This window comes from Peromyscus maniculatus, chromosome X (assembly GCF_049852395.1).
Source record: "Peromyscus maniculatus bairdii isolate BWxNUB_F1_BW_parent chromosome X, HU_Pman_BW_mat_3.1, whole genome shotgun sequence".
Lineage (NCBI taxonomy): Eukaryota > Metazoa > Chordata > Mammalia > Rodentia > Cricetidae > Peromyscus > Peromyscus maniculatus.
This window is the reverse complement of record NC_134875.1, coordinates 61,382,939-61,407,066: the sequence shown is the minus strand read 5'-3', so window position 1 is coordinate 61,407,066 and position 24,128 is coordinate 61,382,939. Positions and strand designations below refer to the sequence as shown.

The 24,128-nt window shown below is 35.8% G+C and overlaps 1 protein-coding gene and 1 long non-coding RNA gene across 5 annotated transcripts in view; one reads left to right on the top strand and one right to left on the bottom strand.

The window, feature by feature from the left end:
- Positions 1-24,128, top strand: part of Diaph2 (diaphanous related formin 2) — a 748,266-nt gene that overhangs the window by 592,567 nt on the left and 131,571 nt on the right. For all 4 annotated transcript variants that reach the window (XM_076562125.1, XM_076562124.1, XM_076562122.1 and 1 more), the window contains one exon: positions 8,102-8,197. In XM_076562125.1, coding sequence (XP_076418240.1) covers positions 8,102-8,197 — 96 coding nt within the window. The remainder of the gene's footprint in view (positions 1-8,101; positions 8,198-24,128) is intronic.
- Positions 1-24,128, bottom strand: part of LOC143270875 (uncharacterized) — a 198,678-nt gene that overhangs the window by 151,523 nt on the left and 23,027 nt on the right. The gene's annotated exons all lie outside the window — the stretch shown is intronic.

Below are 24,128 nucleotides of genomic sequence, written 5' to 3'. Positions count from 1 at the left end.
TGGTTCTGTCTGGCAGTTTCCAGTTCTGTGAACCGGAGCAAGTTAATTTATCTATGCTTGCTTCAGTTTCTTTGCCTGGAAAACTAAGTACGTTTTGATATAAACTGGATTTATATCGCCCAAAATATACTAGGCCTTCAATAAATGCTAGGTGTTATCAATATTCCTACCTCCAAAAATACCTTTGCTTTATCTTCTCTGAAAGACTCACTTTCATTGCTTTTCCTTTTACTAGTGTTTCATGTCCTTAGTAAATGATTGATTCTGATAAAACACATGGAATATTTCAAAGGTCTCTTTGAAATATTAATTATTTAAAACATTGAATGTAAGATATTTTACCAGCAGCATCAACGGTGGTTTTTCTAGTAAATATTAACATCCAGGTTCATTGGGTGTTTGTTTATTTATAGAATGCATAATTTTCAATTTCCAATATTCTAGCATATAGGTAACTGAAGGAAAAAATGAGTAAGCATAAACATTTTTTAACTACCATTTAATATTAAGCTCTCTTACCTCAGGGCAAGCTGCCAGAAATGTGCCTCTGGCCAAAAAGTTCCTACATAGAAATCTACCATTAGAAATCAATTCATTTGTGTTAACAAGCTTCTCTTTAAGATGCAAATACATCAGGCACCATTTAATTCTCCAACTCAGTTTCCCTGATAAACTCGTAAATAGCACACAACATGTAGGTAGTTGGGGCAAAATCAATTAACTGTCCATCATTCATCAATTTGGAGCAGAATATCCATTTACCTTATGACATCCCCCCACACACACACCAAAAAAATTATTTATTTCATGACTATAAGAACCTAAAACAATAAGCTTAAGTTGAAATTATTTAGAAAGAGTGCTGTGCACTTTGAAGTTTGTGTGGACTCTGTAGTTTACCTCATTGTGGGAAACTTGTTAGTTAGCTGTTCTGACAATGAGATATGGTAACAAAATGAGTAAACTCTGTGGAACATTTTCCAAGATTACCTTGAACTTTCATTGCAAGAGTTTAATTCTGCTTTTAGTTACATATCTCTCCAAAAGGCCAGAACCTTGGAATCCAATATTTTTCTATTTTGTCTTATAGGTGTTAGTCACTGCTTAGTATAATCGCCACATGGCCCTAGCTTAGCTCAGGGTTACTAGTAACTTCTAAACTCCTTTTCCCCTTCTCCCCTCTTACAACTTTTTCTTCTTTTGAACAGGAGGATCTGCCTTCATCATTTCTCTTAGAATACTGTGCTTTCTATTTATACTTTCTTTTAATCTCTTTGGAACAATATCTTAATTCTTTTTACCATACTTTCTGGCTGTAAACAACTTCATAGACCATTATTTTAGTGACCATCTCTTGGTGTTGTCAAATTCTTGGTAACTCCTTACCAATTAAACCACAAACAAAACCTGCCATCAGATGGGGGCTTTCTAGGTTCTCTGGGCTATAATACTCGTTGTTCAGGCCTCTGTTACACCTGTGGAGTGAGTGATTTGCATAATTGTTTGATTTCTCTTATTTCTGATTCACTTTTGGCACTACAGTTACACTTACCCAGAGATATTAGTGTTTGAAGCATGGTATGCTATTTGTACCATATTGCAGGGGCTTCTCACTTGGTCTTTATTCCCTCATGTTGTTCCATGTTCAATTGTAAGAGCCATTTATCAGCCCAGGGCCTTCATTTTTTTGTAGATTCCTGAGAAGGGATTTTGTTTCCTTCTTTTTGATAAGTGAGCAGTCCTCTAATTCCATGTCATGTGCAAATCCATACATCTTGCACATGTTCTTAATCTGGACCTTGATAGATTATGTGAGAAAGATTGAATACAACACTGATTTTTCTTGCCTTCCACTTGTCATTGCCTTCTTACACTGTCAGCTTCCATTTACTACTGCTGATGACCTTGTTCACAAAACCAATTTGACTTTTCTGCTTAGGCTTTTACTGAAAGTGTCCAAATGGACAAGCTAACTTGGCCCAGGCTTATATGCGGAACAGTGTTTGCCACTGTGGATTAAATTCTATTCATTTTTTACAATTGATTTCTCTCCCAAGCTGGTCTGTTTTGCATGCTGCTGTGAGGCTGATCTTGAAAGTCACCCTCATCACACTCTTGTCCTTCTGAAGATCTAACCGTAGATTTTTAGAGTTGCTTGACACCCTTTGAATCTTCTTTCTTTGATAAACTGTTTAAATCTGTGCTCTGGTCATTCCTATCCCATTGTAAATGTCCATCTTTCAACCGTCTCTCCTTATGCCTTAGCATAGGGGCCATACTTCCTTTTAAGTGATTATGCTGATTCAAAATGACTTCAGCTCTTTTACTCACTGAGAACTGTATGGTTTGGAATTAGGGATGTAATCCACTGGTAGAGTGCTTGCTCAATAAACACAAGGTCCTGGTTTCAAATACCAGCACCATAAAAAGTATATAAAAGGGGCTGGAGACATGGCTCAGCAGTTAAAAGTACTGACTACTCTTTCAGAAGACCTGGGTTTGATCACCAGCACCCATGTAGTGATTCACAGCCATCTTAAACTATCAGATCTAACACCCTCTTCCGGCCTACATGAGCACCAGGTATACAAATGGTACACAGACACACTTACAGGCAAAACATCCATACATGTAAAATAAATACTAAAACAAAGGGATTTGGGTTTGGTTTTGTTGTTGTTTTGGTTTGGTGTGGTTTTGAAAACAGAATTTCTCTGTGTAGCCCTGTCTGTCCTGGAACTTACTTTGTAGACCAAGCTGACCTCAAACTGCTTCTGCCTTCCAAGTGCTGGGATTAAAAAGTGCATGTGCCACTACACTCTTAAACTATATAATAAGGACAGTCAAAACTAATATCAGGTGACAATCAAAACTAATATCAGAGTTTTGCCTGGGTAGTAAGGATAAGAAAATGAGAGTGATTATGTTTTGGTATGGTGGTAGTTACATGGGTTTATCAATCTGTAATACAGTTCAAACTGTGCATCTAAGATCTGTGCATTTCAATATTTGAGTTTTTACACTTGCATCATATATAGAAAGAGAGAATGGGCACACACGAATATGGACTGTGTTGTACTCTAGATTTGACTGTCTTTGAACTGGTTGTTATTGTTGGTGGTTTGGTTCTATTTCTGTTTCATTCACCTGTAACTACAATACCTAAATTACTATAGAAATTTAATGTTTTTGGAGGCTTAATTTAGGCCCTGTTTATTCATAGTGTCTTTCCCTGCTTTTCTAGTTCATAGAAAGCATAACTAATTTTTAAAAATTAATATATGCAAGTATTATCTCGCATAGCATGGTCCTACCCTCAGTAAAAACATTTGTTTCCATGGGGTCACTTGTTACTAATTGCTAGCAACTTTCTTCAGTTTTAACAAGGATCTTTAATTGTAAAATTGAAAATTTGAGGAAGCTATAATAAAGCCATTATGCTCAGGTTTATAAGATTCTAGGAAATAACATCCTTAATCTGAACTGCTCCCAAAGTGGAAACTTTTAATGATTTAGGTTTTGGATTAGGTATGCTCAAGTGATAAAGCATATGCAAATATAAAATCCAACAGACTATATTGTTCCTAAGCATTTATGGTTAAAGACATTGAACTTATATTATGTTTAGGTTAGTAATTCTCAAGCCTGGTGAATTGGGGTGCCATCTTCAATAATGGAAGTGCCCAAGATACTGTTCAGCCACTTGATATTTAAGTAATATTCTAATTAACAATGTTTGATACAAGAACAAAAGCAAAGAATAAGAATCATTTCAAAAATGGTGGAGCTAACAAATTAGCATGCCACAATTTAATGGATGGTTTGTTGGAAAGTACATAGTTCAGAGGTCAGACATATACATAGTGTACATAGACAACACATAGTATAATAAGTAGCATGAGTTATGTGTTCTCATGTTCTTAATTCTTTTCCTTGCTCTCCAACTTCTATAGACGGGTACAAAGGTGCTGCCAGACGGATGCTACACAAACAATGGGTTTGCTGCACTCCAGAGGAGTCCTAAGCTTAGTAAATCCCTAATCTATTATAATGGACTCAAAACAAAACTACATAGCATTTGCCCTGGAGGAACATATAATTTGTTTTTAAAGCAGACAAACCTACCATTTACCTTAGATGGAGGCTCTGTGTCATGTAATACTATTGCTATAAAAATAGACATTAAAAGTGAATAAAATTGTGAGAAACCCATAGAGAATTCTCTCCCATAAGTATGTGCTAGCCATCAGGGAACGGTTTTGCACAAAAGTATAGCAGAGAATATTAATTTACCTAGTGTTTGTTTTAATCTGTAGCATCGGCAAACATGCTGGGGCAAATAAGTCAATACCACATAGGTTAACTTTAGTACTGGAAACTGAACTTCACCATCTACTGAATGACAAATACTGTGGAAAACCTGAAGCAGAAGGTATCACCCACGCCTTTCAGTTCATCAGATGATAAGCTGCTCACAGAGTCCTGAAACTTTATGCAGCCCACCTAGCTTCTTAGTGTTCCCTGGAACTAATTATGTAATGAAAGATTATAAAGTGAACTCTGAATTGTTCCTTCTCATCTTTGCCCACTTATAATCATTTTAATGGCTAAAAAGCATTACAAAATTATCTCTTGATATCCCTTTACTCAGTAAAAAGGTACTGTAAGTTGTAAAAAAACACTTTTTGTGTTTAATATTTTTTGTTTACAATAAAAAGGAACACATTTTTCCCTTGGTTAACTCCATATACAATAAAAAGTTACTCACTACTAATTACCAATAAATAAGGATCCATGATTATATGAACTGGGAAATTCTAAGTGAACTTTCACACAGTTAAAATCACAGACCAATTGTCACTGAAATTCATTCAGAATGAATGGTAATATATTTCAAGTGACCATATTAGTTTCCATTTTGTTTCAGGAAGCGATATAAATTGGTCCTGTGATTGTATTTGTAAAACTTAGATCTGTTAAGGTTAAGACATTCTATGAAAATCACTTTTAAAGTTAGCATGGAACAAATGAAATTGTAATGGACTGGAGAAATGTCATTTCTTCCTTTTGATAAGTGCAAGATATTTGTAAAGAACTGTTCTCGCTGTTTCTGTTGCTGGTTTAGAAGTATAGAGAGAATATATATATATATATATATATATATATATATATATATATATATATATATATATATTTTCTGTTGAGAATATATATATGTTCTCAACAGAAGCAGTATCATCCCCAGGAGGTGAGTGACTGACTGGTAGTTAGAAAAAAAGAATCTTTGATAGTACAATGATTTGTGGCATAGATGAATATTACATAACATAAATAGATAAGCAATAGTTTCATGACTTTACATTTTAAGAGACATGAATATTGGGGAAAATATGTATAAAAATGTCCCACAGGTGAGGAAGGAAATGATAATGAGAAACAAATGAGAAACATGCTATAACATATTTTCAATAAATGTTGTCAGGTGGCATACAACTAAATTAAGCAACCAGATTTATTTTTGCCATCTTTGTGTTTATATTCCACATTTTTAGTCTAATCAAAATATACCATGAAAGAATTTTAATGGAACAATATCCATAAATAAATTTTCATGTTTTCATTTAATTTATGGAAACCATAAATAGATGCCATTTTGTATTCCGTTCTTTTCACTTGTTTACACATACTCAAGTTTATGCGGTATTTATAATTACCATATTCGCAAGACCACAGAAAATTCACTTGCATTGTTACTCTCTTATTCTTTAGATGTGAAAATTTCTTCTCTATCTTCATACTTCTCCTTTTGCTGACTTCTAATTAAATGTTGCAGTTCAGAGGCTGAGGAGAAAGAACACTTGGTGGGTAGAAGTGCTTTCTGTGAAAGTGAAAGCAAGCAGACCTGAGTTTGAATCCACAGCATTCATATCACTCCATCCACAGTAAATTGTCTAGAATCCCAGTACTCTTGCGCTGATGTGGGAAGCAGAGATGATAGGCAAATCCCCCAGAGCTCTAGTGACAGCAAGCCTCGAGTTAAAGCAGGTCAAGGAACAACAAAGCGAATTTGTCTCCAATAAAGTAGAAAGTGACTGACACTTGAGGTTCTGCTCTGGCTTGCATATGTGTGCTGTGGCATGCACGCACTCATCCTTCCACGTGCACACAGAACTGGACACTTCACATAAGTCCTCGGATTTTCTTAAACCTCTTTACTCCTGATCATCCAGACTCCTTTCCTGCTTAACCTTCTCTGCCCTGAGCCAAGGCTTAGTGATTCTATTGATAATTTCAAAATGCAAATCCTCGCCATTCCTTCTTCTCTTGTTTTTTGTTACTTAGACAAATAGGTTATGTTCTTAGACATTTTTCTGCCTCCTGTTTTGCCACAAAACTCAAGTTTGATCATGTAATATGGCTTCCCATTGCTTTTAATTGTACTACCCAATATGGTGGCTATTGAACACCTGAATTCCAGCTAATCAGAATTGAAGTGTACAAAAGGAAATATGCACTAGATCTCTAATATTTGGCCTGATAAAAAAGTATGTTGAGTATCTCATTATTTTTTAAATATATTTTCTTTAATATGAATGATTTGGTTTCATATTTAGGTCCCATTACATAACATCTGGGTGATGTCTTGGTTTTCTTATTCCTATCTGAAAAGGTATAAGAAACTTACAACATCTAACATAAAATTTAAATATCCTAGCCATATTCCATCTATATCAAGCTATTTAACTACTTTGTTCCTCTTTTCTTTCTTTTGGAAATATTGAGTGATAAAACAAATATGTCATTCATCTTAATGTTTCAAAAGCACGGCCCTCTTTCTCTAATCACTGGGAATATTCCCTCCAGTACATTTTCATGAGATATTGGTTCTGAGAACTTCTGTCTTTCCTTTCCATTTTCCCTCAATATCCTATCCTAGGTAGTTTATTTTAAAAGGTAAATAATCATAACATTGACGAAATTTTAAGTCAAATGAAGAGCATAGTGATTTTAGCTTGTTCTTATCCTATAAGAGGAAATTTTCCTATAATGTTGTAATACTGCCTACTTAAGACAAAGTAGGAGTTAAGTTTAACCTTAGACTGGAATGGGAGATAGTATGTTCTCCCTTGCTCTCCATTCTTTTCCTTTCCTTCCAACCTTCAAATGTCCTGTACTCCAGACTCAGAAAATTAGCTCAGAGGGCCTGCCTAGTGAGGGTTCTTTTCAGCAGTTAGGCAATTTGGCATCAAAAAGCTCAGGTCCCTGTAACTTTCCTGTCAATTGACACTTTCTTATAAATACTGTTATGAATATCAGGATTGTGCTTGATGGCCAGAGTTGTGAATGTTAAGACTAAAGTGTAATATCTTAAGTGTTGTTTCTGTTAGGGAATTCCATGAGCATCCTTTGAATACTCTCCATTCTTGTTTCTAATAGTGCTTTCCCATAAGAAAAGCCTTTAGGCATGCACCAGCATTCTAAAAAGCAAATGAGACTTTTTGGCTGATGTCTCTCAATATAAAATGTGGCCTTTCAGATGATGTGGTCACCTTTTCTTTATAGAATGTCAGCGTTTAAAAATGAGTAAAGGATATGGATTAGGTAAGAATTGAATGCAAATGTGTTTTGCAAATAGTGCCTTTTGAGATAATCGCAGATGATGGTTGAATGCTGAAGGTATTAATACAATCAGTATTTAACCTTGTGTACCTCCGCTTCATCAAATCACGCCCTGCACATTGATTGCATTAAGCCAGGTCAGTGGTTTCTTGCTTAGGAATATCTTAGAAGAATCTTAACAGGAAGGCTGCAGTAGCTGATCAGCTACTGTTTATTTGCATACTGAATATGTCATCAATAATACAAAAGACAAGGTCTTTAAGTTGAAAGAACAGTGGGATTGGCATGAATTTTGCTTAATGGTGCGTAATAAGCAAAGTAGTCTATGATGCCAGAAACTGACAGGACCCATTATGTTAAAACAGATATATGTCTTTAATTTAAGGGTATTATGTAAATCTGACAGGAATTTTTCCCCTTATTTTCCTGTAGTTTAACTTTAATTGCCATAAGATTAATTCTGATTTCTCTCGTCCTCCAGAGGGTGATGAGACCGGAGTGATGGATAATCTTCTGGAAGCCCTACAGTCAGGTGCAGCGTTTAGAGACCGCAGAAAGCGAATTCCAAGGAATCCGGGTAAGACCCACTTTAGATGCCATAGTTTGGTAAATGTGAATGTTCTACGCCAAGTTGTTCTGCCAAAAAAGGAAGAGTAAACTTTCTCAGGAAGATGTTTTGTCTCACTTGATCTCAGTTGGTATGTGGAATCTGGGTAAGGCACTAGTGTAATAAGTTTACAAGTTTTAACCCTATAAATGTATCTTAAAATAATCATGCGTTTTGAAAAACTCAGAAATAAGGACTCCCACTGTGTTTAATATTAAATATTTTAATTGTTGTTTTATGAGCATGAGGCTTGGGTAGAAGGTGATTAAAAACCATAAATGTAATTAGCTTGTTTCTACAGTTCATTTTTTGGTTTTCACTATAGTATCGTGGGAAAAATCGCCACGATCCTCAAAAATCAAAAAATCATGGAATAATTGTTTTTTGGTTGTGGTGCTTTTTTGTTTTTTTCCTTTTGTATTTTATTAGCAACAGATAAAGGTATGCTATAAAACTGGTCTCAGTGTGGACATACATAAATGAAGTAAGACAAGTGGGACTAGACAGTCATCCTTCTGTGTTCAGTGTGGGTAGGGTAAATAGTAACTCCTCTAGGGTAACCCAGATCAGTTTATCTTAGCACTTCCTCATATGTTTCCTTCATATCTTTCTTGATCTCAAAAAAGAAAGTAGGCATATTGATTTTGTTTCCCCTTCATGAGCTATAAAGCTATTTGGATAAGTATTGAAAAAAGAAAAATTAATACTAATTATACAAATGCTACTTAATTTAAATTACTATAATTTGACTTAACTAGCCTATATTCCCTGAAAATGTTACGTTTAAACTTAAAGTTATTGTATATTAGTGGAATAGAAATTGGTAGCCATTGAAATTTAACAATCTGGAGGAAAGTGTGGTACTCAGTACTGAGTGGTAGTCAGTACTGAGTTGTCCATAAAAGCTTTGGGCACTAGTGAAATTCATAGCTGAAGCCCATTAAGTTATATTTATCTTCTTCCCATTTGGGTAAATTTCTTATTTAGATAATGGTTAATGTTCCATTTAGCCCTTCATGGAAAGCTTATAGAGATTAGCTTAAAGTCAAGGTTTGAGAGGAAAAAAGCATTTTTATTGGAAGGGGAGACTACTTTATGTATATAAAGTCACTAAAAATACTCTCTAATGGTTATGTGAAACTTCAGAAAACAATTTTTTAAATATGTGTATTTATGTTCATAATAAAAATTTTTAAGTAATATTTTATGGCAGAAGGCTAAGAGAAATGTCTCCCGACACATAGGAAGCAGTCATTCCTTCATCTTTCATCCCTGTGTAAACTGGCAAGTGTCTACATGCCATCAAAGGTTCCTTCCATCCATTAAGAGTAACACTAACAATAGTAGTTGGGGAAAGGCAAACTGAAATAATTTTTTTAATCAGTATATTTCTCTGCTAAGAAATTTAATAAAGTTCTTAAATTAAAGCATGTTATTCTGGACCATTCAAAAAGAAGATGTCATTATCTTCTAGTCTGTATATTCTGAACATATTCATTTGTTAAAGCCCCTGTTTGATAAGTCTCATATCTCTTACTGACTCCACAGAGCCTATATGAGACAGAGTGGTCATTCAATGGGTTTTCTGTACATTTGATGCTCAAGGTATTCTAGTGTTGTCAACTGTGAAACACCAGGAGTATCCTCATAAACACTATAATTATATTAATTGTGATGTCCTTTGGTTTAGAGCTAGATTGCCCCATAAGCAAATGAAGTTTAAAAAAAAATTGTCCATTTAGCTCTCTGGTAGTCATTCCCAGAGGCAACAGCCACAGCAGACATCCTGCATCCTGAGTTAAAAAGAAAATGGGAGGGGGGGTGCAATCGGAGGGAGGGAAGATGAGAGAGAAAATGCATCATAAGCCAACAACAAAAAAAAAAAAAGAAGAAGAAGAAACTTCCTCTTTATGGAAGCAAAGCTAGAGACTTCTACAGGTTTTTACCTGTCTTTCCTTCCTGAGCTAGATCACCTTTGCCTGCCAATTACATGGTTTCTTAGGTGCGTGCTTTGGTTCCATTCCAGTATCACTTTGATTTGATATCTTCAAAATTTCCCCCACTCTACACTGGAATTCTTAGAAATTTAGCATAACTGCCATTTCAATGTGATAAGATAAAAGCAGAAAAGCAAAATTATGAAGTGTTGATAAACTATATTAGTTGCCTAAATTACCAGTCTTCAACATGGAACCTCTTATCAGCCATACAGAGAGACACCCAAAGAGCATCATAGGCAAATAAGAAGGCATTCCCAACTATTGCCTCTGATTCAGTTAACTGAGTGTACCTGAGTATGCCATTTTTGTTTGGAACACTATTTTAGTTTGCTTTCTGTTGCTATGATAACACCATGGTTGCCAGGTGGTGATGGCCACAGCTTTAACCCCAGTACTCAGGAGGCAGAACCAGAGCAAGATCCAGGACAGGAACCAAAACTATACAGAGAAAGTCTCGGGGAAAAAAAAAAAAAAAACACCATGATCAAAAGTAACTTGGGAAGGAGAAGCTTTATTTCCGCTTAAATATTACAGTTAATCACCAAAGGAACCCGAAACAGGAACTCAAGGCAGGAACCAGGAGCCTGACCAGGGGTTGGCACCTCCCACAGTGGCCTGAACACTCATATCAATTAGAAATCAAGGAAATGCCCCACAAACATGACCACAGGCCAATTTGACTATGTGGCAATCTCCCAATTGTGACTCTCAAATAATATTTGCCTATGTCAAGTTGACAGCTGAATCAGGGTAGATTCTCATATCACAAATGTTACTAAAAAATATCAATAAATAGTATGATGTAAGCTCCAACAAGTCAGAATGCACAAAAGCAACAGATAACTACATGGGTTGTACTGATACCCACTGACTGAATAGTAACCTATGTCACAGGATTTGCTAATATCAAGCTCAGGTTGGGAAATGAATCCTAAATATTCATTAATTTGTTGTATATCTATTCCATGAAAAGTACTGTGGCGGATATGATAGAAGATACATAAATAATTAAGATAAGATTCCCTTAGTTATAAAACCCTTGTATCTTCTATGAAAGATAAACAGCACAGAAAGATTACAGAATAATACAAAACATATTAGGTATTAAACAAGAAGTGTTAATAACATACTGTCTGGGGCCTGAAGAGATGGCTCAGTGGTTAAGAGCACTGGCTGCTCTTCCAGAGGTCCTGAGCTCAATTCCCAGCAACGTGATGGTGGCTCACAACCTTCTATAATGGGATCTTATACCTTCTTCTGGCCTAAAGTTGTACATGCAGATAGAGCACTCATATTCATAAAATAAATAAATGAATCTTTAAAAAAACAACATACTATGTAAATGCAGAGGAAGAAAATAGCATGACTTATTGGATATATCAGGAAAATAATCATAGAAAAAAGTATTGAAGGTGAAGGTCATGGAGGTTAGAGTCATGGCTGAAGTAAAATGAAATGTCATAAAGAAAAACATGGAAATAAGAAACAGCAAAGCCTTTTTCACAATAGCAAACAATGTAGTATTGAAGCCAGATAGGATATAAAAAGCATAAAAATAGGGAGAAACTCTAAAAAATAAGTTAGTGACACATTAACACATTATGAAGTGCTGGAGTTAGAGACTAATGTAGTAACCTGAAATTCTTTTTTTTTTTTTTTTTTTTTTTTTTTGGCTTTCCGAGACAGGGTTTCTCTGCGTAGTTTTGCGCCTTTCCTGGAGCTCACTTGGTAGCCCAGGCTGGCCTCGAACTCACAGCGATCCGCCTGGCTCTGCCTCCCGAGTGCTGGGATTAAAGGCGTGCGCCACCACCGCCCGGCTAACCTGAAATTCTTTAGACAGTGGAAATCTAAGGTTTTTAAGCAATAGGAACATGATCAGTGGGATGCGTCAGGACATGTAAACTACAGCAAGGGATACATGAGACAACCACACACATACAAAGACTTGCCTTTAAGAGCTTTGTCTTGCCTTCTTAAAGTATATTCTCCCTCAAGTGAAGTACTTACTGTGCAAGCATGAGAACCTGACTTTGGATTCCCAACACCCATGTAAAAATGGGGTGCAGTGGCTTGTGCTTATAAATGTAAAGCTGAAGGGATGGAGACAGGAGGATCTCTGAGACTTGCTGGGCAGCCAGTCTAGCTGAACTGGATTGATGAACTCCAGGTTCAGTGAAAAACCTTATCAGGGACAGGTGAGGTGACTCATCAGGTGAGGGCACATGCAGTCAAGCCTGACAAGTGGAGTTCAGTCCTTAGTACCTGCATGAAGGAAGAAAACAACTGACACCTGCAAGTTGTCCTTTGACATCCACACTTATGCTGTGGCATTCATGCAAACCTCCCCACAGACAAACACACAAAATAAACAAGTAAAATATTGAAGAATTTTTTAAATAGCAAGAAAAGAGATGCGAGAGAGAGAGAGAGAGAGAGAGAGAGAGAGAGAGAGGAAGACACCCAATATTGACCTCTGACCTACACACATACACATCCAAACAAATAAAATAAATACTTAGGAGAGTATTTTTCAGTATTGTAACAGAATTGAGAGGAGATATTGAGGCTATAGGAAAAGATAGTATGACTTCAATTGTAGAATTTTTTTAAGTGCCCCCTTAGTGCCATATACAGGTTTAGGAACTGTACCTGTGAAGCCAAACCAGGCACTTGCCTTGAATAGCACATATACCTTTTAGGAAAACAAGAATGTGGTCTTTTATAATGGACATAGGAATAGTGTATCTGTGTGGCACAGGAATTAAAAAATTTCCTCCAACCTCTGTCATTTCTCCTTTGTGTCCCTAGAATACGATATTTTTTTCCCTCAAAGTTTAGTGCATAAAAGAATCATCTTGTTTTCCCTTAACAATTAAGTATAGAGTTATCAATTAAAAATTTGCTTAATCTAATCTTGACCCTCTTTGTTATATCCTTTAATATAACACTTAATTTCAGTGTGTTTACAATTCACTTTGGAGAAAATTACCCATCAATATTCCTGATGTTGCCCTAATAAGGTCAAGCATAAGCTTTTGAGGAAGAAGGACATAGAGCAAGGCCTCACAAAAATAAAAAACATACTTAAAATACAAATATACAACTCCAAATTAGTTTTTACTGTTAAATAGCAATAGAAATCTAGAGCTGGCTTCTCTGCTCCAGCCAAACCAACAGCTTCTTTCCTTGTCCATTGTTATTAAATGTAAGTGGGTATCTCTGCAACAGGTAGCTATCTAATATAGCTACTTTTGTTATGACTAGATTTTAATATATAGTTTTGATATTACTGATACTCATACAAGAAACAGTGTGAAGAAATGAAACCAAGGAACAAAGTAAATCTATTTTGGCTTCAGAACAACACAGAGCAATCAAGAAAACTGCATTTGAAAAAGTAAGAAACTCAGGAGATATTCACTCCTAGTTTTTATATATCAGTAAGATAACAGCATAAATGAGAAGCTATAATTTACCATCTGATAATAGATAGGGGCCAAGCGACAATGTTATATACAGCAGAGGAAACAAACCAACTCTGTTAGAAAAAAATTACTTCGAAATAAAGCTCACATTTCCCCACTCCTCTCTGCTTCACATACATACAAAATGTTTTGCTGGCTCTGTCTGCCTCCTTCTATACACTCAGCACTTCAGCTATGGGAAGGGGTCTCAGAAGCATTTCATGGAGTTCTCAGGAGCCACTTCATAACCAAAAAGATGCATGCACTACTCTTTCCCTTGTACCACACATCCCCATGCCTGCTGCATGTGATAGCAGCTGGGACTCTCATGGCCCTCATGGTATCAGAATTTCATGGTCATCATGGATGAAGTGAGGGCAGGAAGCCTCTTTCTTCTGTAATTTTACTTCACAGTTGTGTCCCAGTAGCACTGCTTATGCCTCAGAGCCATACAGAATTTTTTCATTGACAGCCCGTCTCATCAGACGTAGTCCCAAAGATAAGCCTGTGACATATACCATATTGCACTTGGTAGCACGTTTGTTCCTTGATAACTAAACTCTTGGGAATGTTATGTTTCTTGCTTTAGTATTGATAGGTCAAGATTGCTCTTCATTCTGAGCTCTTTCTCATTCAAGATGACCTCTCTCCCATGAAGTTCATTGGTCTCTAGTTTATAAATACTAGAATATTACATTAGCCTACAAAATCCTGTTTAGTGTGTAGCATACTTTATTGTCTTGTACTGTACTGGCTGGTTTTGTGTCAACTTGACACAAGCTAGAGTCATCAGAGAGGAAGGAGCCTCAGTTGGGGAAGTGCCTCCAGAAAATCCAGCTGTAAGGCATTTTCTTAATTAGTGATTGATGGGGGAGGGCCCAGTCCATTGTGGGTGGTGCCATCCCTGGGCTGGTAATCCTGGGTTCTATAAGAAAGCAGGCAGAGCAAGCCATGTAAACAAGCCAGTAAGTAGTGCCCCTCCATGGCCTCTGCATAAGTTCCTGCCTCCAGGTTCCTGCCCTGTTTGAGTTCCTGTCCTGACTTCCCTCAGTGATGAACAACAATGTGGAAGTATAAGCTGAATAGACCCTTTTCTCCCCAACTTGCTTTTTGGTCACAGTGTTTCATTGCAGCAATAGAAACACTAACTAAAACAACAACCACCTAGGAAATAAAAGTATAGCATTCATAGTATGGTTAGGCTCTTGGAGTACATACCACAAAATGGAAACTGAACCTGCAGTGACATTTCAGTTTTAGATAGCAGTGAGTTTGAAACCATCCTAAACTATTAGTTACACTCCACTAAACTAAAAATAAATAAATAAATAGATAAATGAATGGATGAATGAATAAATAAAAATTTTAACTAACAGGAATTCATTGGTAACCTTAAACCTTAAAAATCATTTTAAGAATGTGTTGAAGGGACATGGCAGGAATGGGGCGAGGATTTGGAATAGCATAGATTTCAGATTGCAGTGAAATCCAAAGTGCTATTAATTTTTAAGTCCAAGTACTTAAGATTTATTTTTCCGTACTCCATATAAACCATAAAATGAAATATATACCTATATTCACTGTATAATATTTTCTTTTCTTAGTTTTCTATTTCATTTCTCAATGAAAAGTACATATGTATTGATTGATAAAATTTAGGTTTGCATTAATGATACTAGAAATCAAGCATTATTGTGTGGTCTATTTTTCATCATTCTTTAACCAATAGTGAACAAGTTGAGCACAGACCATTTCTGCTTGATTTATATGCAAAACTGTTCTAAGCAAGCACTAATGATGTTCTCTACAGAAATTTCAATCACTTTTTGCTTGTGTGTTCTAACACAATACAATAATCTATGCTGCCTTTTCTTCATTGTTGATCTCTGTAAGACAGTAGGAGATAAGGTCAATGCAATATGGTTTTTATGAGAATATGAATATATCAGGCATTCTTTAGATACTGAAGTATGAGAGAAAATAGGACAGCATTATACAGTAATAAATTCCTCTTGTTAGTTTTACATCTATGTCAGCAATTCACAGTCAGGCTAACATTGAGGAGCTAAACTCACAAGATCACCTGCTTATTTACAAACCTTTCATTTGGTAATAAATAGTTGGATATATATGAAATCAGTCTAGTATAAGCAGTTGCAAATGCAACTACAAACACTGGCAAAGTGTTCATCAGACTGGGCACCTAAAACTTCTAGAAAACCAAATTCTTAAAAAAAAAAATATTCCAAAATCAGTGGCCCTGATTATGGGCTCATCTCCATCTGCTTTAGTTTGGCCTGTTCTGCTTTGTTCTGTTCTGTTTGGGTTTGTTTGGCACAGAGTCTTCTCTGTACAGCAACACCTGGACTGTCTGCTTCAAGTTATGTAATGCTAGGAATACTGTCTTGTGTCTCCATGCACAGATGAGGAAAGCTTTTAAGGTTATGGCCAGTGTCAAGTTTCTCTAAGATAGAGATGATACTATGTATTAAAAATTGCTACAAGTAGTATAGTCATGTTTTACTTTAAAGGATGGAAATGTACTTTTAGCCTGTAGTGGCAAACTCATTGTGGTGTATGCTCTTGACAACTACTTGTTGAATCCTTCACAATAATAAAAAATGCTGAACTCACCAGAACGTCTCTTCAAGATACCTAAAGCTGTTTCTGAAGTTTGAAGTTTAGGCATGAAGGAAATAGAAAAATGAATCTCCATCATTATGAATAGAATTCTATGAAAGAAGAGTTTATTTTATGATAGAACTTGAATGTCTCCTCTGTATCATACCTTCATATTACCTTTCTATTCAGTAATTTTTAATCTTGACAAGTGAAGAAAAACAGTGATATTCTAATTTTTTAAAGCTGAATCTAACTATATGCCATTACTCTTGTATCCATTGTACTTGAACTTGACCTCCACCTGTTTGTTATGCTCAAATCACAGTTTGTTCCATAAAATTCCTAAATACCATCAGGGAAAAAAAATGAAAACTAGAATGACAGCTACAGCCTTTTGTTTTGGCTTTAACATCTTCTCATCAGATTTTGTCAATCTGCCCCCTTAAGACCAAGAAGTAAGCTCCAGAAGTAGTGAGCCTTTAGAGATGACTTAAGTCAATGTTCTCGCTAAATTACTCAGGACAACAGCCCTTTCTGAAGTTTCAGGGGTTTTAATCTGGTATGTAGGAGCATTCTAAGGATTTAAACTGTTTGTTTAAGGCCTTATGGAATCTAAGATGGTATTTTCCCTTTCCACTTGGGAAGATTTTAACTTGAGATTTCAGATTTAGTGGCCTGTTCTGTTGTTTGTCTAGCATAGATGTTGTACACTGTAGGTAAGCAGTATAGTACTCTCTGGGCAGTGAACAAGGAACTTTTTTCATACATTATTTACAACTCTGCAGTGCTTTCAGGGAGGCAAGGTACGTTCTGGACACAAAGAAGTGAAAAGACAAAACAAAGTATAAGGTTTTGATATAGTTGTTTCATATAGTGCATAAATTTTTTTCTGTATTGAAAAATTGTAATAAGTTCTAGTTCTTTTAGTAGAATTCATGACTGTTAATAAAAAAAAATAAATGCTTACTTTGGTTCCTAATAAAGTGATTGATAGGTTATGTTCAAATATGTGGAACTAGCCTATAGTTAAGCAGTATGATTCTATTTGGATAATCCAGTATTGATTTTACATATGTTTGAGACAACATGTCAATTGTGTATATCAGTAATACCTTAAGTGATAAGGTCATGAAAATGGTAGTGCTTCATACATTAATATTTTCATATGTAATTTGGTCACTATATCAACAGATGGTTAGGATCAAACATAAGCATTATTGAACTTTTCTGAAAAGAAAAAAAAAGACTAAAAAAAAACTCCTACTATATAAGTGTAGATTCGTATTTTTTGTGTGCAAATTTAAATTAACTTTTATTCTCATTTTATTTTTTATGTGCATTGATGTTTTGCCTGTATGTGTGAGGGTGTAGGATCCTCTGGAACTGGAGATATAGACAGTTGTGAGCTGCCATGTGGGAGCTGAGACTTTAACCTGGGCCTTTGGAAGAGCAACCAGTGCTCTTAACTGCTGAGCCATCTCTCCAACCCCCTAAAGCGACTATTATAGCAAATATTAAAAGCCTCAATTAATGGTCCTAAGAGCCCTAACATGGAAGACCCAAGAGATGCCCATACTTAGGGATAGGATATAACAGATTAGTGAATAACGGGCCAAAACAGAAAATAAATTTAGAAATACAATTCCAACATAATGAGATTTTAGGAAACTATTAGAAATAATAAAATGTTGAATTCAAATGGGATATGGTCCAAGAAGGCACATGAAAAGACTAATGTTCCCATCTGGCAATTTGAATATTTTTTCAGTTGCCATAAATAGTATTGATCAATTTGCATGTCTTATTTAGAATGGAAACTTCCTGGTAGAGAAAGATGCATGGCACAGAGAAAGCGTTATGGTCAAGCTAAATGCCATCTGCACAGATCTGTGTATTACGCATTATTCTTATGCTTCCATATTCTATTCTTTATGCTTCCTGTGATTTGCACTCATGGGGCCCTTGCATAACACTTACCCTCTTCTCAGAGGCTGCAGTCAAAAACTTCTGCTATTTTCATGCTCTCTTGTGGTGGTATTGTGTTCCCCAAAATATTGTGTACCTTAATAAACTTATCTGGGGTCAGAGAACAGAAAAGCCACTAGTTAGGCAGTGATAGCACACGCCTTTAATCCTAGCATTCCAGAGTCAGAAACCCATCTGGGATCTCTGTGAGTTCAAGGCCACTTTCGAAACAGCCAGGCATGGTGACTCATGCCTTTAATCCCAGAAAGCCAGCCTTTAATCCTAGGGAGTGATGGTAGAAAGCGGAAAGGTATATAAGGCGTGAGGACCAGAAACTAGAAGCACTTGGCTGGTTAAGCATTTGGCTGGTTAAGCATGTGGCTGGTTAAGCATGTGGCTGGTTAAGCTTTCAGGCTTTGAAGCAGCACAGTTCAGCTGGGATTCATTCTGGATGAGGACTCAGAGGCTTCCAGTCTGAGGAAACAGGACCAGCTGAGGAACTGGCAAGGTGAGATAGCTGTGGCTTGTTCTGTCTCTCTGATCTAGCAGCATTGACCCCAATAACTGGCCTCGGGTTTGATTTTATTAATAAGAACTTTTAAGATTCCTGCTACACTCTCTCTTTCACAAAACCATTCCTTGTCTCCATTTTCTCCATCTTATATTCCACACAATGACTGTGGGTTAAAAAAAATAGAACTATCAGGGGAATCTAGTTATTTCAGCATCATTTACTATTTAGAACCAGTTTCATTTCTCAAGTTTGGCCATTCTATCCTTTGAGGAGAGAAGTGAGAATAACAATACATATTGTTTTCAATATATCTCTCTTCCTGCAAAATTATCCTGATTTGGGTGACAGGAAGGAGGTAATGATCTTTGAAAGGAATACAGAAAAACTTCTGGACAAATTCTTGGCTCCTGGCCATTTTCATATTTTGACCTTCTTAGCACCGGAAATGCTCATGGAAGTAAGATATCTTGTAAATAATCAGACTTTTGTACTATTATATCCATGATTGATATAGACAATTATAGAATGGCTGCAAATATTATTCTGTAAAAAAAATCACACACACACACACACACACACCTCACCCTCAAAAGGGAACTGTCTGTTCAGAGTACATTTTCATTTACAGGTTGGCAGATAGTCACATATTCAGTGAAAGGGAAGAAGCTTTAAATTTCAAGGAGCAAGTGGGTAGATTTATTGTTTTACTTTTGTATCTCACAAGTCATCCAAATAAAATAGTAATTCCTACTGGGACAGGTCATAATTAAGTTCTATTCTAGGGAGAAGTCTTTATTACTAAGTATATAAAACAAAATTTATAAAAATTACACCACTTATAAAATAATTAATATGTTCATATTTTTCTGATATTTGGAAAACATAGGGTTTTTTTATTCTTCTCCCTTTTCTTAATGTAAAGGCTAATTTTAGTTATAGTAAGACTCTGCAGTATGTATTATCTGTTTACCTAAACCAGCATGGTATTGGAAAAGTGCTGTCTTTGATTATGATTATATTGAATGAAATTATGTAAGAAATATTTTTTATAATGTATGACTTCAGTTTACTTTACTTCTTCAATTCTGTTCTCTACCACTGATAGCTTTTATCCCCCTACTTGATCAGATTAGAAAAGTTAATTGTGACTTTTAAAAGTTTTTAAACAGAAAAGAAGTTCATTTTTGAAGTGTGGTTGTTTTCTGCCTTCTGTTCTGGGCCCTATAATTTATAATATGTGTCCTGGCATAATTACAGGTAAAGGGTAGTATTTCGGTGAAATTCATCACTGGGTACCACTTCCTAAGTATCCAGAGCTGCTTTTGTACCAATTAGCTATGACCTTTTCTTCTAGCCTTAGGGTAGGAGATTATTAGAGGCAACCACTTCTGAATTATTTTCTTTCTAATATTAGTTTAAGCAAATTTTCTTGCAGAGCTCTTCTTTCAGACTGTTTTTTTCCCTTTAGCTGCATCTTTCCACTAAGCTGCTAAATCTTTCACAGAGGAATTAAGCATGATGTTCCTAGAAACATTAATAGCCTGTGCCCTTTTCTGAGTGTCCTACTTCAGAAATATTGCAGCTGCTGTACTTTTACATGCTGTCATGCCTTCTTATTTCTCTTGTCCTTGTAAGTTTGAGCTTTAAGGTAGATCCAAGTGTTTTTATCCCTGGGTGAGGTCTCTGAGATGCTGACTTTCTAAGTGATGCAAAAGCCACAGTGAGGTGTCGAAGGCCATACTGCTTCTTTTTTAGCTTAGTTCATCTTAGTAGCAGCTGATTGGAATAGGAGAGTTGCAGTGAGAGTGGGTAAATAAATAAATAATTGCAAATCAGTCTTTCACTTTTGAAAAACAACACAAATCAGGTGCTCTATGAATACTGTCGTACTAGTGTCACCATTAGACATGATGTGTACCATTAAACCTGAAAATTGGGAAGAGAAAGACCAAGTCCATGATTGTCCAATTAAAGCAAGCTTTACTTAATACTGGCCAAGGAAATGGACACTGGCCAGGTCCATATCCAAGATTCCCAGACAGTAGTGTTGGTACTCATAAAGGCAGGACCCACAGGCTATAGTACTTCCTGCCTTCATCTAATTGGGGTAAGCATATATCTGGACATACTTCCTGCCTATGTACCTCCATGTGATCAAGCACATCCTATGCAGTTGGGCAACCAAACTTGTTTAGGGGAGTTAAAAACATATGAATTACATGAACATCCCCCATTCCAGTAAGGTATATGTCCTTGGACAAGTGGAGGTCACAGGTTTACTTTAGCCCTTACAGTGTTAATCCTGAGATTTGCAAGAGAAAAACCAATTCCACAATTTTGAGCAAAATTTGAAGGAAGCTTTAGTTAAATACTAGCCAAGATTACAGACTTTGGCCAGGTCCACTCCTGGGTTCTCAGGAAATGACCACAAGTCACATATTGCAGGGGCTTAAAAAAACAAAAGCACAGGGCCACTGTATTTCCCATCAGGTCCAATCAGGGGCAAGCATACATCCTGATGTACTTCCTTCCCACATACCTCTACCTACATATGATCAAGCACATCCAGTGCAGATGGGTCAAACAAACCTAGGGGAAAACAGGAACTTGTCTTAACTGCAAACAGAGCCCTTAACCTTCAAGGTACATTTTTCCTCTTTTGGTCTCCCATTCACTTGCAAGGTGTGTATTATTCTTGTTCTTGTTTTGGTCTCACAATAATGACATTCTTAGATGTCAGTGTGCTATAAAGAAAACCCGAATGAGCTGTGAACTATCAAAAATGGATGCAAAACAAACCATTGTCACTTGAAAAAAACAAACAAACAAAAAACCCGACATACTTTTAGTCAAAGAAGAGTATGAGCAAATGAAAAACTGTTCTTATTAGACTTACATTTGGGACAGACTACTGAGGCAGTGCTGAGGCTTGTGTCTTCTCTTTCTTCTCCCACCATACCTGTCATTTTCTTTGTCTTAACTTGAATAACATGCAGTTTATGAAATGGCCACTGCTCTGAAGTTCACTCGACTGAGGTGTAAGTCTCATTGAGAAGAAAGTAATTTTCAAAGTAGTTAATATGAAAAATATGTCCCATTTAAATAATGGAAGACAAACTTGACTAATTTAACTTGGACATCTAATTTTAAATCTTTTGTGAATTTTGTTCTGAAAACTACTACCACTTGTTAAATTTGAATAAGAGAGAACAAAACGGACATAGTAGAATATTACTTCTTCTTCACTAGCTTTAAATTAATTTTAGATTACAGAGGACCACATCTTCATTATGAAAGTGAGGAATTCAATATGTACTCCAAAATGTTCTATTCTGTCCCTTTTATAATGTCAAGACTGCCTGTGAAGAAGAAAGGAAGTCATATTTTTATCATATAAATGTTACTTTTCTAAAGTAACATGAAGTTAACTCACCCTTCACCCCCCCACTTATGACTCTTTGCAGCTTAATTACAACAGAATTCACAAATGTAACATATCATTTGATACCTGGCATATGAACATTTATGAAAAGACAAATAGTACTTTAAAATTAAGCATAACAAGCCTGCTTTGAAAGATTATATATCATGAACAGTTTTTGTAGTTTACACTTTTGGAAATAAGCTTAATTTGAAATTATGTAATTACATTAACTGGGATGCAAATCTTCCTTATACTAGCACTAGTTATAATTGACATTTAACACTGGTGCAAATTAATAGCTGGAACACCTCACAGATTTTTACTTATATTTATACCCATCTGTGTCAGCTATCCAAGTGGTAAAATAATAATCAAAAGTCTGATGGCTTAATATAATACCTGTTGTGCTCGACATATCTTTTATGCCTTGACATTAAATGTCTCTGTTGCCTACCTATCTACTTTCAAAGCTCTCTTAACCATTCCTGGTCCTGTTTAACTGCACTTATTAGTCCTTTGACAGTGCTGCCTACTATTGATGGTATCATTTAATTTGCTTAATTTCCTGACATTTGCTATGTTCATTTTTTACTTTGGGTTTTCTAATGCATGATTTGTGCTTAAAATAGAAAATCCCTCCACTAAGATTCAGTTATATCACCTAAATACTACAGTTGTCCCAGATGTAATAGGAAGAGATAAAGAAGGGATCACAGATAATAAATTTTCCCTGCTTTCTCCACAAATTTATTACTGCAAGCTTTAAGTCTCAGCTTTTATTGATAAATATAAATACAAGTTATGTAAGGACAGTCTGTGCCTATTTATAATAGCATTCAAATCTGATTTTAGTCATTGCTAAGGCTGAACCACTCCATAAATAGTCCTGAGTCAATCTGAAAACAGGTATTTGTTGCATAATCTGTTTTTGTTGCATATGCAATCCATCTTACGATTTTTGTAATTAAACTAATACAATTAAATAATATTTTCAGGTACCTATCAGTTATACATACACTTTCTTTTCTAAAATGAGCAAAGCAAGGGGGAAGGTGGTGTTTTCAATTTCTTACCAGGCTTTTAGCAAAACAATCCCTATTATAATCCTAGATCTCACTAAATCCCCACTCAAAAGGCAAACAACAGTGAGAAAGAACAAAGGGTGGGGGAGGAAGAAACAGTATCTGTGTCTGCCCATAGTCCCCTTTCCAGGATTCCCCTGTTCCATAGCTTAGCACCTCTCATCACTGCTCCTGAAAATACTCAACAGTGAAATGCTGTTATATGTCTGACATTCCATTTTGGAAGATTATTTCTTCAATTTCAATTGGATACGCTATTTGTCATACACTGTCCTCTGCATTTTGTAGTATAGTTAAGCCTAAGAAGCAGCTGCACTTGTTAAAAGCATCAAGTAATTATTATGTATTGTGTGACTATTAGTTTAAGTGCTGTGTTTTCTTGATGAAGGATAGTAAATAAACATTAGACTTTTAAAATTAAAAGAATTTTATGTTACTCTTCAAATTCTATGTTGCCTATAATAAATAGTGTCTACTGGATGCTCTTATTTCAATAAAACCTGGAAACACACACCCTTTCGTGAGAACATATAAATCTGTATGTTAATGTTAATGGAAGTTTCATATAGATATTGAAGTTAAAAAAAATCTAAGAAGGTACTATAAAATCATGTTATAAAGATGAGTTTCTACAGTGAGTCAAACCTAGGGCATATTCTGTGCATGCCTTAAGATACTGTATAGGCAATCTTTAACATACAATATGTTTGGAAAAATGGCTTTATGCTTTGTGAGTTTCTTTTATTAAAGTATATGGGGTGAGGATTTTTATTGTAGACGATTCCCTGAAAAGCAGACTTGGTAAAAGCAATGTCTATATATGTAGCTCC